Source organism: Sinocyclocheilus grahami, unplaced genomic scaffold (genome assembly GCF_001515645.1).
Source record: "Sinocyclocheilus grahami isolate Dianchi unplaced genomic scaffold, SAMN03320097.WGS_v1.1 scaffold364.1, whole genome shotgun sequence".
Taxonomy (NCBI): domain Eukaryota; kingdom Metazoa; phylum Chordata; class Actinopteri; order Cypriniformes; family Cyprinidae; genus Sinocyclocheilus; species Sinocyclocheilus grahami.
Genome location: NW_015505543.1, coordinates 102,697 through 117,981, shown reverse-complemented (window position 1 = coordinate 117,981; position 15,285 = coordinate 102,697). Strand labels below are relative to the sequence as shown.

The following is a 15,285-nucleotide window of genomic DNA, read 5'->3' as shown; positions in this document are numbered from 1 at the left end:
GCACGTACTGAGGCTTAGTGATTTAAACAAACCTTAAACTCTGCGTATTAATCTTTGCTGCGTAACTCGTCCTGAACTGTTTCAGTTTACAGACATGAAGGACATCTCAGATTATGTGGCTGCTTGAGGAGAGTAACCTGTATTAGTCATTTAGAGTTGACTTTCTTAACTTTGTAGAACTTCTTTTTTTTTTTGATACATAAAATGTGTTTTTTTTGACCATTTACTGTAATTTTATGTGTAAAAACAGTTGAAGCAATCTTCAAAATACCTTAATAAAGAAACTGCTTCCGTATAATTCAATGTTTAAAATGGCAAGATATGTAGAGGAGAATATGCTCTTTTCGGTGTCTGACAGCATTATCAAATTAGGTGAAATATTTAAACAGACTGGGCGTCGCAAAAAAAAGTGCAGTTTTAGAAGATATAAGATAGTTTGCATCTTGCAGTTCGAAGTTTTTTTGTTCAGAATTGCAAGATATAAACTCTCAATTGAAAATAAAACAAAAAACTAAACTTTTTCTACAAATTGGACTATATCTCACAATTGTGAGTTTATATCTCACTGGTATCAGGGCATTTTAATGAGTACAGGAGCTCAGTATCGGGCCCGGTATCGGTATCGGTGCATCCCTAGTTATTTTACTTTCTCTTTACTTTTTAAATCTGGGCTGAGTTTGAGGTTTGTTTTTAATATAAAATTATGTATTTGGCAAAAAAAAAAGGCCTTTTCTTTTATTTCTTTACTAGTTACTTGGAAAAAAAGTAATCTGATTACATAACTCATGTTACTTGCTTTACCTCTAACACTGCTTGTGAAGTCGTGTGCTTTGTGAAGTAATGATAGAGTACATTTTACAGTAAACATTCTGCACATAAAAACACGTCTGCTGAAGAAATTCTTCAGAAACTTAGACCAGTCTGAGAACATCACGCACACACCGCAGACCAGCGAAGTTTATTTTGATACTCTCTAAGGGATGCTCTTTGATGTAAGTGACTCTCTGATAAGTCGGACACCTCCTGTCAACACGCTCTTAACTGCTGTATCTGATGTCTGGAAAGTTCCACCGCTCTCTGGACGCTTCCGCTGGGACCTGCTTGAAAAGCTAATTTAGGACAAACGTCAGATACCACTTATCAGATAGAAAGAGAGCTGTGTGTGAATGTGTGTACGCATACGCATGCATTTCAGCCAGTTCGAAGTTTTTTTGTTCAGAATTGCAAGATATAAACTCTCAATTGAAAATAAAACAAAAAACTAAACTTTTTCTACAAATTGGACTATATCTCACAATTGTGAGTTTATATCTCACTTCTGAGAAAAGAAGTCAGAATTATGAGATATAAACTCACAATTGCAAGAAAAGTCAGGTTTGCAATTTTCTATCTTGTAATTCTTTACTTTATAACATGCAATCGTGAGTTTATATCATGCAATTCTGAGAAAAAAATTTGAATTGCAAGATAAAAACTCACAATTGTGAGAAATTTCAGAATTGCGATTTCATATCTGAGAATTCTGACTATAACTTGCAGTTCTGAGTTTATATCAGTGAGCTTATATATGAGTTCAATTCTGAGAAAAAAGAAAAAGAAAAAGTCAGAATTGTGAGATAAAAAGTCACAATTTTCACTGGCAGAAACGGGCTTCAAAAAATAAACTGTTGACTTATTTAGTAAGGCTGGGAAAATAAATCAATGCATTGCGAATCGAGAAATGATTCAGGGTGAACTCCGATTCTGAGATTTTCCGAATGCAGTCGATTCTGAGCTTAGTTTTGAACAGCAGATGGCGCTGCATGCTTTAGAAACCAGCCGTACTCTGCTCATTTCCAAATCCTTACACACACTTGAACCTAAAATAATCATTCATAAAATTCAAAAAGGTTGAAGCGAATTACAAGGGTGTTCACAGTGGGCTGTGTTTACATTATTCTCGCGTCATAAAAGCATTCTGAGCTGAGGTGAAATTACACGACACTTCAGCGCTCTTATTCATGAGCATTTGAGTGTGCTGATAAAAACTAGAGTAGAGCGCCATCTGCTGTAAAAAAAATCTATGCTCAGAATCGATTCCAGAGAGAATCGCGACGCATTCGGAAGATCTCAGAATCGATCCACGAATAGATTCTGCATCGATTTATCGTCGCAGCCCTAGTATTTAGTAGGGTTGGGCCGATAGACGATGCCATCGTCCATTGCCGATGGCTGACAGACATCACAATGTTGAGCCGTCATTGTGATTTCTTCCCTACACCCCCTCTCCTGCAATCCTCCGCATCCCAATACCATGTTCGGAAAATAAATGGCATGTACTACTGAACCCAAAAGGGAATAAATACGAGATGGGAGGGGGGAAAAATGTCAATACTTTCTCTCGCAATTATATCATTGGGCAATTAAACTGTATTAAAATTTTTCGGGCATCAGGGAACCATTATTAATATGTCGCATATTTTTACTTTCACTTTCGAGATTTGCGATCATGTATACTCTGTGTATACTACGGAGCAGCAGTACTTAACACACATTTTACAAGATTAGATGTTTGTCAGTGGTGCTCAGGATTTGCAAATCATTCGCCATCGTCCTCAGTCATCTCTCCTTTCTCTGTTTATGTGGTAAGTTAAATTGTATGTACTGTAATGTAACAGGCAACCGCTAGCAAGCGGCTAACCATGTCCCCTTTAGTGGCACCGTAGAACATGTTGTTAGTTTTCCGTGCCTTTCTGAATAGATTCACACTTCGGGCACACCCCTAAACCCAACGCCCCGCCCCCCATGTCATCGTCCATCGCGATGTTTCATGGTAGACGTCATCCGATGCCAATTTGGTAGACATCGCCCAAGCCTAGTATTTAGTTGTATTATTATTATTGTTTTATTATTATAATATTATTATTATTAATATCATAAATGTTATTGTGTTCATATTACTTATATTAATCTTTATTTATATTTTAATCATTTTATTATATATTTATATCGCACAGCCCTAAAGCGACATGCATGTGTAGAACTTTGTAAATGACAGTTTTGATATTTTCTGTGGAATTTTGAGGGTGCAGATTCAGTGTGACTAGGCTTGTAAGCTTATTTAATATTCTTACCACAAATGTACACTTTCACATTTACTCCTATTGAAGTCAGCTGGGTTCAGAAGGGCAGAGTTTTCTGATCTCTCTTCACACGTCTCACTCCCGAACACCTCGAGCAATCTCACATGCCTCCATTCAGTCCTTGAGCGATCTCTGCACTTCCATTTTCTCTTATCCCTGCGATCAAAGCGCAGAGCTCAGCTATCTGAACCGATAACCAGCTCACGCGCTCTGCCGCCCCGCACAAACACACAGCGGGAGCAGCTTACCCAGATAAAATCATACACCACTAATGATCACGCAAATGCATGTTTTCCAAATTTAACTGTTTTAAAATGTAAAGCAATCTGTTCCAGCGCTCGTCATCAAATGAGCATAAACAAGCCACTGCCACACCGTCACTTTAATTTCCATTCAACCCCTGGTTCTTAATTGAATTTCAAACCTTTCCAGAAACGCTTGAACGCATTTGAATTGTAAATTGATTCTCGCTCGGCTGAAACATAAATATAAAGATGAAAGATGAAGAGGTGAGCATTTGCCGAACGGAGAAATCAGTCCTGCCGTTTGTGACGGTGACATTAGCTAAAGTGTCTTCTCACGTCCTCAAAAAGCCTGGAAGCCGAATGAAAGAGCAGATGTTAATGCTGTAGCCCTGCCTGTAGACATGCCCTGGGCTCTTTCTAAATTGCCCAAACATCTGCCTCCTGTCGTCTGTAAACCTCTCTCTATTTAGCTCATTAGTTGAGTGGCTCATTAGTAAACACTTTCTTAAATGACCGTGCACTGAGCATATCTTCTGAACGTGGTCATTTGCAATGTGGAAAAGTCAAGTTGTGGTCATATTGATAAATGTGAGATGCACAAAAACAGGCTGTTTATATTAGTCTATTCTTAAACCGCTAACACTTTAGCATAGGGACCAATTCTGACGATTACCTAGTTGCTTATTAGCATGCCTATTATTAACATAACAGCTGTTTATTCGTTTATTCTGCATGACCGTATTCTACATCCCTAATCTTAACCAGTACCTAAACTTAACAACTACCTTACTGACTATTAATAAGCAGCAAATGAGTAGTTTTTGAGGCAAAAGTTATAGTTAATGGTTTGTTAATAGCGAGCATTGAACTTTAAAATAAAGTGTGACCCTAAAACCTAGTAAGCTTCACACTGGCAACATTTTAGGGATCGTACTGTAGGCGTATCCCAAACGCAAAGGATGTTCCAGACAGTCTGCAGTAATATTATGCCGTCCTATCTGATCTGATATGATCCAATAAACAAGTAGTTTGTCTGGCTGTGAGATGCGATAAAATTAATCTAAATAACAGCCAATCAGACGTGTGTGTAGGCAGACTCTATTTGCAAGCGCACTGCTGTCTCGCACTCACACAAAATGGATCAGTACACATCAGATTGAATAAAAATGAAACCAATTTAACATTATCAAAAGCGACTGATACAAACTTGTTCACAGTTTACATGTTCTGGTTTCCCTAAATTTATTTTTGAGATCTGAGGTAAATTATTCATTATAGCTTTCATTATGGCTGTTAAAGTCACACACAATGATACTTGAAAATCAGTGGTGTAAAGTAGGGGTGGGCGATATACCGGTAGACACAATTAACCGGTAGAAATTTGTCAGCTGGTAGAGATTTTGTGATGTTGCTGTGGTGTTATTTTTGCCGCCTTATGGGCCTTGAATGGTCAAAATGCCCGTCGTTGCAAGTATCTTCGTAAACACAGTTAATTAGATCTCAAGTGATAGCAAACAGCTGAGAAAGAAAACACCTGTGTAACAGTATACTGGATCCGGGCAGCTCTTAAAGTGACAGCAGTCTAACATTCATGCTGTCTGTCATTCATGTTAAACAAACAACAGCCTGCTTTTGACTAAATCACTTTTGTAACTTTGAGAAGAAGAAATACATATTTAATTTTCACAGTGAAGAAAATGCAGTGTTTTTATTTCTTAGCATTTCTTATTTGTTTAGTGTCATTTGTCCTATTGCTTGTAATTAGTTTATTATTCTTATTTAATCACTAACTGTAAATAACTATAATGATATATATTATGGTTGGGAACGATACGCTAATCTGCCGATTCAATACTATCCCGATACTTGTGTGCCGATTCAATATATATTGTGATAATTGAGTGTTGCGATTATATAAACAAACAACAGCCTGCTTTTGACTAAATCACTTTTGTAACTTTGAGAAGAAGAAATACATATTTCATTTTCACAGTGAAGAAAATGCAGTGTTTTTAGTTTTTTAGCATTTCTTATTTGTTTAGTGTCATTTGTCCTATTGCTTGTAATTAGTTTATTATTCTTATTTAATCACTAACTGTAAATAACTATAATGATATATATATTATGGTTGGGAACGATACGCTAATCTGCCGATTCAATACTATCCCGATACTTGTGTGCCGATTCAATATATATTGTGATAATTGAGTGTTGCGATTATATAACTATTGCGATTCGATAATACAATTTATTGTGATTTTTGTTTGCTTATTCAAGACTAAACAATGGAAAATACTTGATCATACCATTAAAGAGACTGTATATGATGAGTCATATTAACATAAATGCATCATCTTTCTGAACTTTTATTTCAGGAACATACACAGTGTATATTTTAAAGTACCTTGAACCATGAAACTTGCACATGAATATAATAGTCAAATGTTTAATAAAACAACGTATAAGTATAAAGTATTGGAGTAAATGTAATTAGTTACTGTTCTTAAGTATATTTTTGGCTACTTTGTAGTTTTACTGATTATCAAAAATACTTTTACTCTCTACTTGACTGCATTTTTAATATAGGTACTCTTAACTATTAATACATTTGTAATGAGAAACTCTGTTATGTCAACCTTGATTTGACAATTCTGAGGTGTTCAGTTTTATTTCGATTTTAGAAAAGAAATAAATGTGATTGCTCTCCTCACAAATCAACTGTTTATTAGGTGACTAGTGCATCTTGAGCTTGCATTCAGTATGAGTAAAATACTGAAGTACTGTTAGAATCAAGTCGTCTTAGAATTGGTGACTTGTAACTTGTAATGGTCATTTTCACTGTAATGTTTTTTACTCAGGTATGGTTTTCAGGTACTCTTTACTACTCTGTTGAAAAGGAAAACCTTTTAACACTATACTAACATAAATATTACCTGAGATTATCATTGTTATTGAACACAGTGTGTTTCCAGACCTGTAGATCGTTTGGTTGGTTCCAAAACAGGGTCTTAAAATAAATGTTGCATTTTCTCCTTGGTTAGGTGTGCTTTCAAAAGTCACGTGTGTAAACCTGTCCTCTCATTGGTCAGAGTTGATGTTTCAGGATCTTGTTCATAGTGTTAATCTATCAAGATGCAGACAAGCTACATATATACAAATGCATATGCATGTAAGCCTTGATTCCTGCTTTCAATAATCAATTGTCAAAACTGATGATATTCAGAGAGTTAAATGACTTGGCACAAGCTGATTGGTTCATGTTGCATATGCAGCCAATGAGCTTTTTTAAACTAGAAAACATAACATAAGTTGTAAAACTACGCGCAGGTTATTCACAAGAGGAGAAATTACTAAGCATGTCTTGTTCATATAACAGAAGTAGCATTAGCAGCAGCAGCAAGCAGTTTTCCTAGTTTATGTATGTGAGTATACAACGTCAAGCGTCGCAGATTTTATAACAGTAAAGTGAATTGGGGATCATTTTATTTGCCTGAAATCTCCAATGCTTATAATATCTTCTGTAGGCATTAATTTCTACATCTACGATAAGATGACGCTTGGATGGTAGTGAACTTTTTAGGTGAAATAGGCATTTTATTACTTTGCTATTCAATTTAACAGGGTTTACAGAACTCTTCAAAGCGAAATAAGCATTAATTGGTTGTGTTACTACTGTAATTCTAAGTACAGAAACACATTTAACTCAGGTCACTAGTTTAAGCTATCTGGTCAACCGATCAGGGACACACAGCAATAGTTCACTAGCGTTAAGCCATTGGGCAAAGCCGGCCCAGGCTCACATAGATAGCAAACACACAGTCTCATGGCTCTCCGGAGCAGCAGCAGTACATATGTCTTGGCAATAGACCTGCTTGTTCTGGGGGGTTTTATCTTTTATATTTCTTCTGCCTTATAGGGATGATTTTAAGCATATTATTGTATAGCAGCGGCATACATATTTAGTTGTTTTGTTTTCTTCTTCCAGCTTTGTTGGAGGGTTATTTCAGATGCTATTTGTGCAGCAGCAGTATGTCTTAAGTACTCACGGCACTGTATCCCCCATATGCATTGCCAGTAGCAAGTTCCTGTACTTTCTTGCAGCAGGAGCAATAATCTACAACTACAGCAAATACCAACAGCAGCAGCAATTCAGCAGCAGCGTAGCAGATCTATTTTCCGCCAAGACCAAATACATTAACATTGTCATATCCATCACCATGCTAAAATCTTCAGAGAGTTGTCATGATTGAAATATATATATATAGACAGTATATATATAGCAGTTGCACAACATTTAGAGATCTTTGGTTTTCAACTATGCTTTTTTTGGTCTTTCAGGTCAGATTGATTTGTTGTCTCACCACAAGTAAACCATTCCAGAGTTTGTTTCCAATCAGGCCGAGACCACATTGTTCAGACGATTTTGAACTGATTTGTTTTGGTGTGCATCCAAACACAATTGCCGTTTATTTTTTTGTGTTTCTGTGTGTGTGTGTGTGTGTGTGTAATGTATTTAACCAAACTAAGGGAGAAAACATGGCAGGTTATAAAATGAGCCAGGTGTGATTAAGCCCATAGTTAGTATGTTTTTGTTCCCAGACACAACAATACAGAATTAGAAACCATTCCAGAAGTAGAGTCTCTTGTTTCTGACTGAATTTACCTTTTTTATTACAAAAGTTTCCAAAATGAACTTAATTGAGGTCAACTGAAGTGAAGATGTAATTTAAATTGAGTTTGCGTCTGCTGTTTTTCATAGAGCTGACCCCGGAAGAGAAGGCCCATCGGGTGGCTAAGGCGATTCGTAAGCAGACTGCAGAGGTGGGTGAGCGCTGGGAGAGGCTGATGGGACATGCGGGAACCTGGCAAGAGCAGGCGGACAGAGCACTGGATAAACTCCAGGATCTCCAGAGCTCCATGGACCAACTGGACCTGCGTCTAGCCCAGGCCGAGGAGCTCAAAGCAGGGTGGCAACCGGTGGGAGACCTTCTCATAGATTCCCTACAGGATCACATCGAGAAAACAACGGTACGTTACTGTTCTTGTCGGTATGAAAGTTCAGTCAATTCATCCTGGATTATTAATTCTAAAAATTATAATTCTGTCATCATTCACTCATGATTTCATTTCAAACCTGTATGACTGACTGACTTCTGTGGAGCATAAAAGAAGATATTCATCATGATACTTTTCACTGCTAGGAAATGGGGGTTGTGAAGCTTCAAAAAGGTGCATAAAAGATCCCAAAAAATTGGCTTTTTTGCAGTATGACAAGTCCTGGTCAATTTTACTTTCATTGTATGAACAAGAACTATGTGAACATTTAGTTTAACATCTCGATCATAAGGTATTCCATTAAAGAAACATAATCCTTTGGGTTTTGAAGAACACAAGGGAGGGTAAATAGTGACAGAATTTCCATTTTTGTGTGAACTATTCCTTTAAGGATTATTCTAGTTTATTCTAGTTAATAATTTTCCTGCCTGAAGCTATTTTTATAGTTTTATCCCACGATGACGCTGTTACACCTCTCACACATGCTATGAGTCATTGCCAAACGCTCCGGCTGATGATTTATTTAAATTTGTGTTTGGGCGATATGCAGAGATAAAGATGGTAATGTGATTTATTTATCTCTCTCTCTCTCTCTCTCTGTGTGTGTGTGTTTCAGGTGTTCTGTGATGAGATCGCGCCTCTGAAACAGGATGTCCGAGCTGTGAATGATCTGGCAGGTCAGCTGACCCCACTGGATGTCCAGCTGTCCTCCACCACCAACCGCCAGTTAGACAACCTCAACATGCGCTGGAAACTACTGCAGGTATTTTGCCTATTATTTTGCCTTTTCCTTTTTCCATATTACTTTTTTTTGCCTTTAGTTTTTCCTTTCCCTTTTGCTTTCCTTCTCCTTCATCTTCTTGTTCTGTTTATGCAGGTGCTCTGCATATTCATTTCCTTTTTCTATTCCTTTCTTTTTTATTTTCCCATTTCCTTTGCTTTCCTTTCCTTTCCTCATTCATTTTCCTTTTCCTTTCCTGTTCCTTTCATGCAGGTTATCTGCATACTCCTCTCCTTTTCATTTTCCTTTACTAATTATTCCTCTTCTTTTTCATTTCATACACACTCCTCTCCTTTTCCATTTCCTTTCTCTGTCCTATTTCTTGTTTGTTTCCTCCTTCCTCTTCCTGTTCTTTTTCATACATCCTTCCCTTTTCCTTTCCTTTCCCTTCCCTTTTCCATTCCCTTCCCCCTTTTCCCTTCCCTTCCCTTTTCCTTTCCCTTCACTTCCCTTCCCTTCCCTTCCCCCTTCCCTTTTCCATTCCCTTCCCCGTTCCCTTTTCCCTTCCCTTTTCCCCTTCCCTTCCCCCTTCCCTTTTCCATTCCCTTCCCTTCCCTTCCCCGTTCCCTTCCCTTCCCTTCCCTTCCCTTCCCTTTTCCATCCCTTCCCTTCCCCTCCCTTTTCCCTTCCCTTTTCCCTTTCCCTTCCCTTCCCTCCCCTTCCCTTCCTAATAGCAAATCCTAATAAATCTAATAAATAATCTAATAAATCCAGTCTCTTCTCTTGTGTCATTAGTGCAGTCTGTGTTCGTGAGGATGTATGTTGTTCTCAGAAGTGGTGTGTGTGTGTGTGTGTGTGTGTGTGTGTGTGTGTGTGTGTGTGTGTGTGTGGTGTGTCTGATGAGACTTTATCTGTTTTCCTCAGGATCTGTTTAGCACACTCACTGACGGTGCAGAAAGACTAAGTCTTGAGTGTGTCTGTTCATTACCGTCTTTCATATGCTGAGATTTGTGCCCTGCTGTGACTGTGTGGATGCATTTTCTTTTCAGCTTGTTTGTCATTCCATTTATCAGCCAATCTAACTGTCTCTCTCCCTGTCTCTGTCTGTCTCCAGGCGGCTGTAGAGGACAGGTTGAAGCTCTTACAGGAAGCACACAGGGATTTTGGACCCTCCTCTCAACACTTCTTATCCAGTGAGTCAAAACACATGAATAAATTCACACCATCATGTCAGCTTTATTTCACTGGGCTTCAGTGCTGCCTGAAAAGTTAGTGGTACTTGCCAAGGCAACTTTACTATTACAAACCCTCCTGAAAAGACCAGCTTAGACAGCATGAGTTCTGAATGGTTAGTGTTAGTTTGAAGCTGGTGTAGTTGGTGGATCAACACAGTACATGAGCAGTTAGTGAAATCGGTTGACCAATGAAGTCTCGCTGGTTAAACTAGTTAAGATCCGGATGGGAACACCAGCATAACATCATCTAAAACATAACACACTCTGGTGACACATTTTTCTGTTTTCAGCTGTTTATTCTAGTATATATGGTTAGTATTTGCTCAAACCCATAACCAAGGGTATTATAGCTTATCCTGCACAATTTGAAATAATTGATGCTTCAGTCTTCAAACTTGTTGATGAAAGGTCTGTTTACTTTACTAAGAGATTTTCTTCTTGAAGATATGAAAACCAGTGAAAAATCCCTTGCATTTCTGATTTAAATGTCTGTCTTCTCTTTGTTTGGGGAGAATAGTAGCAACTTGTTTCAGTCTCTACTTTAAATATTTAATGTTCATGTAATATTCACGGGTGTAATTGCTTTTGTAGAGTGTTAATAGTATCAGTGCTGTAATCACAGAGATTTGCCAACTCATTCTCATTGAGGGGACAAAAATAATTGAAATTAATTTGATTTTAATTGGCACAAGTTTACACTCGCACACAAACAGTAACTGTCAGCCATGAAAAATTAAGCAGCCAGTGTCAGATGCGATGGAAAATCACACCTCAGTACACACATATACACTTTAACAGTGGCAAAGCTTTTGTGTTTAATAAGTCAGAGGTTAACTCTCCACTATTTTCTGTTTCAATGGGCTGTCAAGAGCAGTCATTAACACACACACGTTTTATTTGATCAGTTTTAATGTTTCCTTTATTGGCAATGAAAATGTGTCAATTACGTTATATTAAATAAGATGTAACAATAACAGTACATAAAACAATGTTCTCTCTCACCCTACACCTTTTTTCCGAAATGTTGGCAGTAAATGGTGTTAAGGTTTTTTTTTTTTAACCTTGTGTTACCTGCCTCCTTTTCTTATCCATCCCTGTGCTGTAAGTTACTCTGCAGTTTGTGTAATGCTGACACGAGACATGCGGAAAGCTCTTTACTTAAGACCGTCACTAGAGTTTTTTTAGAGCCTTTGAAGTTGTAGCATCCTGAATCCCATGGCATTCGCTGTGAAAGCAGTGTTGCGTCCAGTAAATTCTGCTGAGAGAGCAGTTCTGCGATATATATCATCCAGTGTGAACCTTAGGAATGTTACTTTAGTGTCTGGAGAAATTAAAAGAGCGAGAGTCCGCTGATATGAGAGAGATGTTCTTAATTAACGCTTCATTTACCAACAGAGTTGAGATCAGACCCCTGATCTCCGCTCGAATCAATCTTTTATTATGTGTCCGCAGCTTCGGTGCAGTTGCCCTGGCAGAGAGCAGTGTCCCAGAATAAAGTGCCCTACTACATCAAGTAAGTGCTCCCTCAGACATAGCCGCACATCTGTTTCCATGTGGACTGATCTCTTTAAGGGTGCTTTCACTTCAGAGCTGTCGGAGCGGAACCGAGTTGTTTTGACACCAGCATGGTGTGAAATCCGCTTTTTGAACATAGAAACACACTAGCAAACGGTTTCAAAGTTTGGCTGAAATGGTGGACTGAGCTGATGTATGGCTCATAGGGACACCTTTGCGAATTACTTTTGGCATGAACACATTTCGGGAGCAAATTGTTATTGTACATTTTTTTAATTTATTTTTATATACACTGCCGTTCAAAAGTTTGAGTCAGTAAGATGTTAAAAGTGTTTTTGAAAGTCTCTGAGGCTGAATTTATTAAATATAAAAATATAATAAAAAATGTAGAAATATTATTAGAATTTAAATTGACTGTTTTCTGTGTGAATACATTTTAAAATATGATTTATTGCTGTGATCAAAGCAGAATTTTCAGCATCATTACTCCAGTCTTCAGTGTCACATGATCCTTCAGAAATCAGTATAATATGCTGCTCAAGAAACATTTCTGATTATTATCAATGATGAAAGCAGTTTTTGTGAAAACCACAATATATATAGTATATTTTTCAGGATTCTTTGTTGAGTAGAAAGCTTATTTCAAACGGTTATTTGAAAGAAAAATCCTTTGTAACATTATGAATGAATTTACTGTCAATTTTGATCAATTTAATGCATCCTTGCTGGGGAAAAAAAAATCTTTAAAAAAACGGAAGGAAAAAAAAAACACTATCCCAAACTTCTTGGCCTGATCTAGGACCCCAGGGTCTCAGTGGAGATCAGGTTCTGTATCCTAACTCACATTTGTCATGTAAAAAACAGTCAAATCCGAGCCACCACGGCAAGCAGGATTTATTCAGTAAATTCAAGCGTGACCTCACAACGTCTCTGCAGACTATAGGCAAAAGTTACAGCTCCTCTGCCCAAATACATTGTCCCTTCAGCTAAGTGCCCATCGAGCCCCGAGAGAGAAAGACAGTTGCTTACAGCAGCATCCTGACAATGAGCCAGACATGGAGGAGGAGGAATGGCATGTGAATTAAGGTGGGAAAAAAAATAGTGACCTAGAGAGCAAAAAAAGAATAGAATAGACTTTACGGATATTCACCATGGCATCTGTGGTGTCTTAAAATGCATGGTCTACTACAGTTATTAGTCACTAAACTGTGATGCTGAATTGTGCCAAACAGATTGTTCCAGATCAGCAGTGCGTTACGTTACATTTTAACTCTGGAGTTTTGTAGTTGAGAAAAGGAGATGAAAGGGGCCTGTAAAAGCAGAAACAGACAAAAGCAGCCGTGTGTGTGCAGGGCAGCAGGTGTGTTGTGGCGAATGCCCGGTAGCTGAACTCCTCTTCTCTGACAGTCCCCATATGGCCGTGCATATATGAATACAGCAGAGATGCTTTCTTTCTCATCGTTTCATTTCCTGAAGGAATCTCTCTTACATTTGCAGAAAGCCTTGTGTGAGGCTGCTCGAAGCTCTCTGTGCTCTTACATCTAGAGCTGATCTCCAGAACAAACGTTTGGTTCTCTGTACAATGCGTCCTCTCGGCTCATTGATCTTCCTGTTCTGAGGCAGCGGCAATTAGCAAAGCGTATTGGTCTTCCTAATTAAAAGTCGCTGGCTCTCGGCGCCCTGCTAGTTGTGAGGGAAAGCCCTCAGGCGTCTGAAGTCAGAGATCGGTGTGGAGGGCGATCTGCGGGAGCTTGTTGGCCATGACAGGCTGCTTTACCTGTCAAACGGCTTTCAAGAAAAGAGACTTGAGACAAAACAGCCACAAATAAGGTGTTTTTGCACATGGGTGATCTTTAATAAAACGCCTTTAAGTGGATCAAAAAGTGAAAAATGAGCTAGTTCTTTTTGCGTTCACACTGTTCCTGGCCTTAAATCTAATTTCAGATCTCTTTTGTTCATTTTAGTAATGTCCATGTCTCACTCTCTTTTGTTTGTTTGTTTGTTTGTTTAATGAACAGTAGAGCATTATTCTGCTTCGTGCTTGGAACCATACCTAACAAATAAATGATTAATAATAATATTATATTAACATTAATGTTATATTAAAATAATAATTTAAATAGCACATGTATTTAAATCTATTCACTCTTTTATGTTAGAATTAAAACAGATATGTGAATCGAATGCACCTTATACCATGAAACTTGTTTGTATTGATGATGATGATTATATGTGATAATTTACACATATATAAATAATTACAATTATTGTAATTATTTTCTATTATATATGTTTGCATAATAGAATGACTTTACAGTGAAATTAGATTGAATATTATATATTTTATAGACATTTATATATTTTGTGTTTTATTATGTATATTATATTTTTATAGACAAAATTATTGAATGTTATTATTAATATCATCTGTTCATCTGGAGTTTTGCTTTGCCTTTGCTTTGCTTTTATATAAGCCAAGATTCTTGCGACTCACAAGAGTGAAATACTGGTTCTTCTCGATCGAAACACACAAACTTTCTCTAACACACACAAATACTTATGCTGACTCAAATAATCAAACATTAATTGAAGAGATCAAAGGAATGAAGTGTGTTTGAAACTAGGGGTGAGTGTGTGTGTGTGTGTGTGTGTGTGTGTGTGTGTATGAGTGTGTATGAGTGTGTATGAGTGTGTGTGTGTGTGTGTGTGTCTGTGAGTGTGTGTGTGTGTGTGAGTGTGTATGAGTGTGTATGAGTGTGTGTGTGTGTGTGTGTGTCTGTGAGTGTGTGTGTGTGTGTGAGTGTGTATGAGTGTGTATGAGTGTGTGTGTGTGTGTGTGTGTGTGTGTGTGTGAGTGTGTGTGTGTGTGTGTGTGTGAGAGAGATGAGAGAGCAGCATCTAATCCTGTAAGCAGCTCAGCGCTCTCAGTGAAACACCTCTCATATCCTGTACTGTAAACCTCTGCCTGCTGCTCGGGATGCAGAATGTAACCAAGCAGTTATTTAGTTTGTTCTTTATTTAATTATATATACTTCATATATTTTTTTCAGTGCTTTAAACATTTACTCCACCTTTTCTAAAGTTTGGGTTCAGTTAGTCAGTTTCTTTCTTTTTTTTTTTTTTTTTTTTTTTAAAAAAAATGAAAACTTGTTTTCTTTCTTTTTTGCAAGGACACTTTAAATTCCTCAAAAGTAACAATAATTGTGCTATAAAAGATTTATATTTCAAATACATTTTGTTCTGTTGAACTTTCTCTTAATCCAAAAATCCTGAAAAAAGTACTATGGTTTTCACACACTCACACACACTCTCTCTCTCACTCACACACACACACACACACACACACACACACACACACACACACACACACACACACACAAACACACACACAC

At 37.6% G+C, this 15,285-nt stretch overlaps 1 protein-coding gene across 1 annotated transcript in view; it reads left to right on the top strand.

Moving 5' to 3' along the window:
• The window catches only part of LOC107549160 (utrophin-like), a 250,359-nt gene that overhangs the window by 172,794 nt on the left and 62,280 nt on the right, over positions 1–15,285 (top strand). Inside the window, exons 47-50 of the mRNA XM_016230150.1 lie at positions 8,127–8,395; positions 9,039–9,185; positions 10,258–10,336; positions 11,831–11,891. Of these exons, the coding sequence (XP_016085636.1) occupies positions 8,127–8,395; positions 9,039–9,185; positions 10,258–10,336; positions 11,831–11,891 (556 nt within the window). The remainder of the gene's footprint in view (positions 1–8,126; positions 8,396–9,038; positions 9,186–10,257; positions 10,337–11,830; positions 11,892–15,285) is intronic.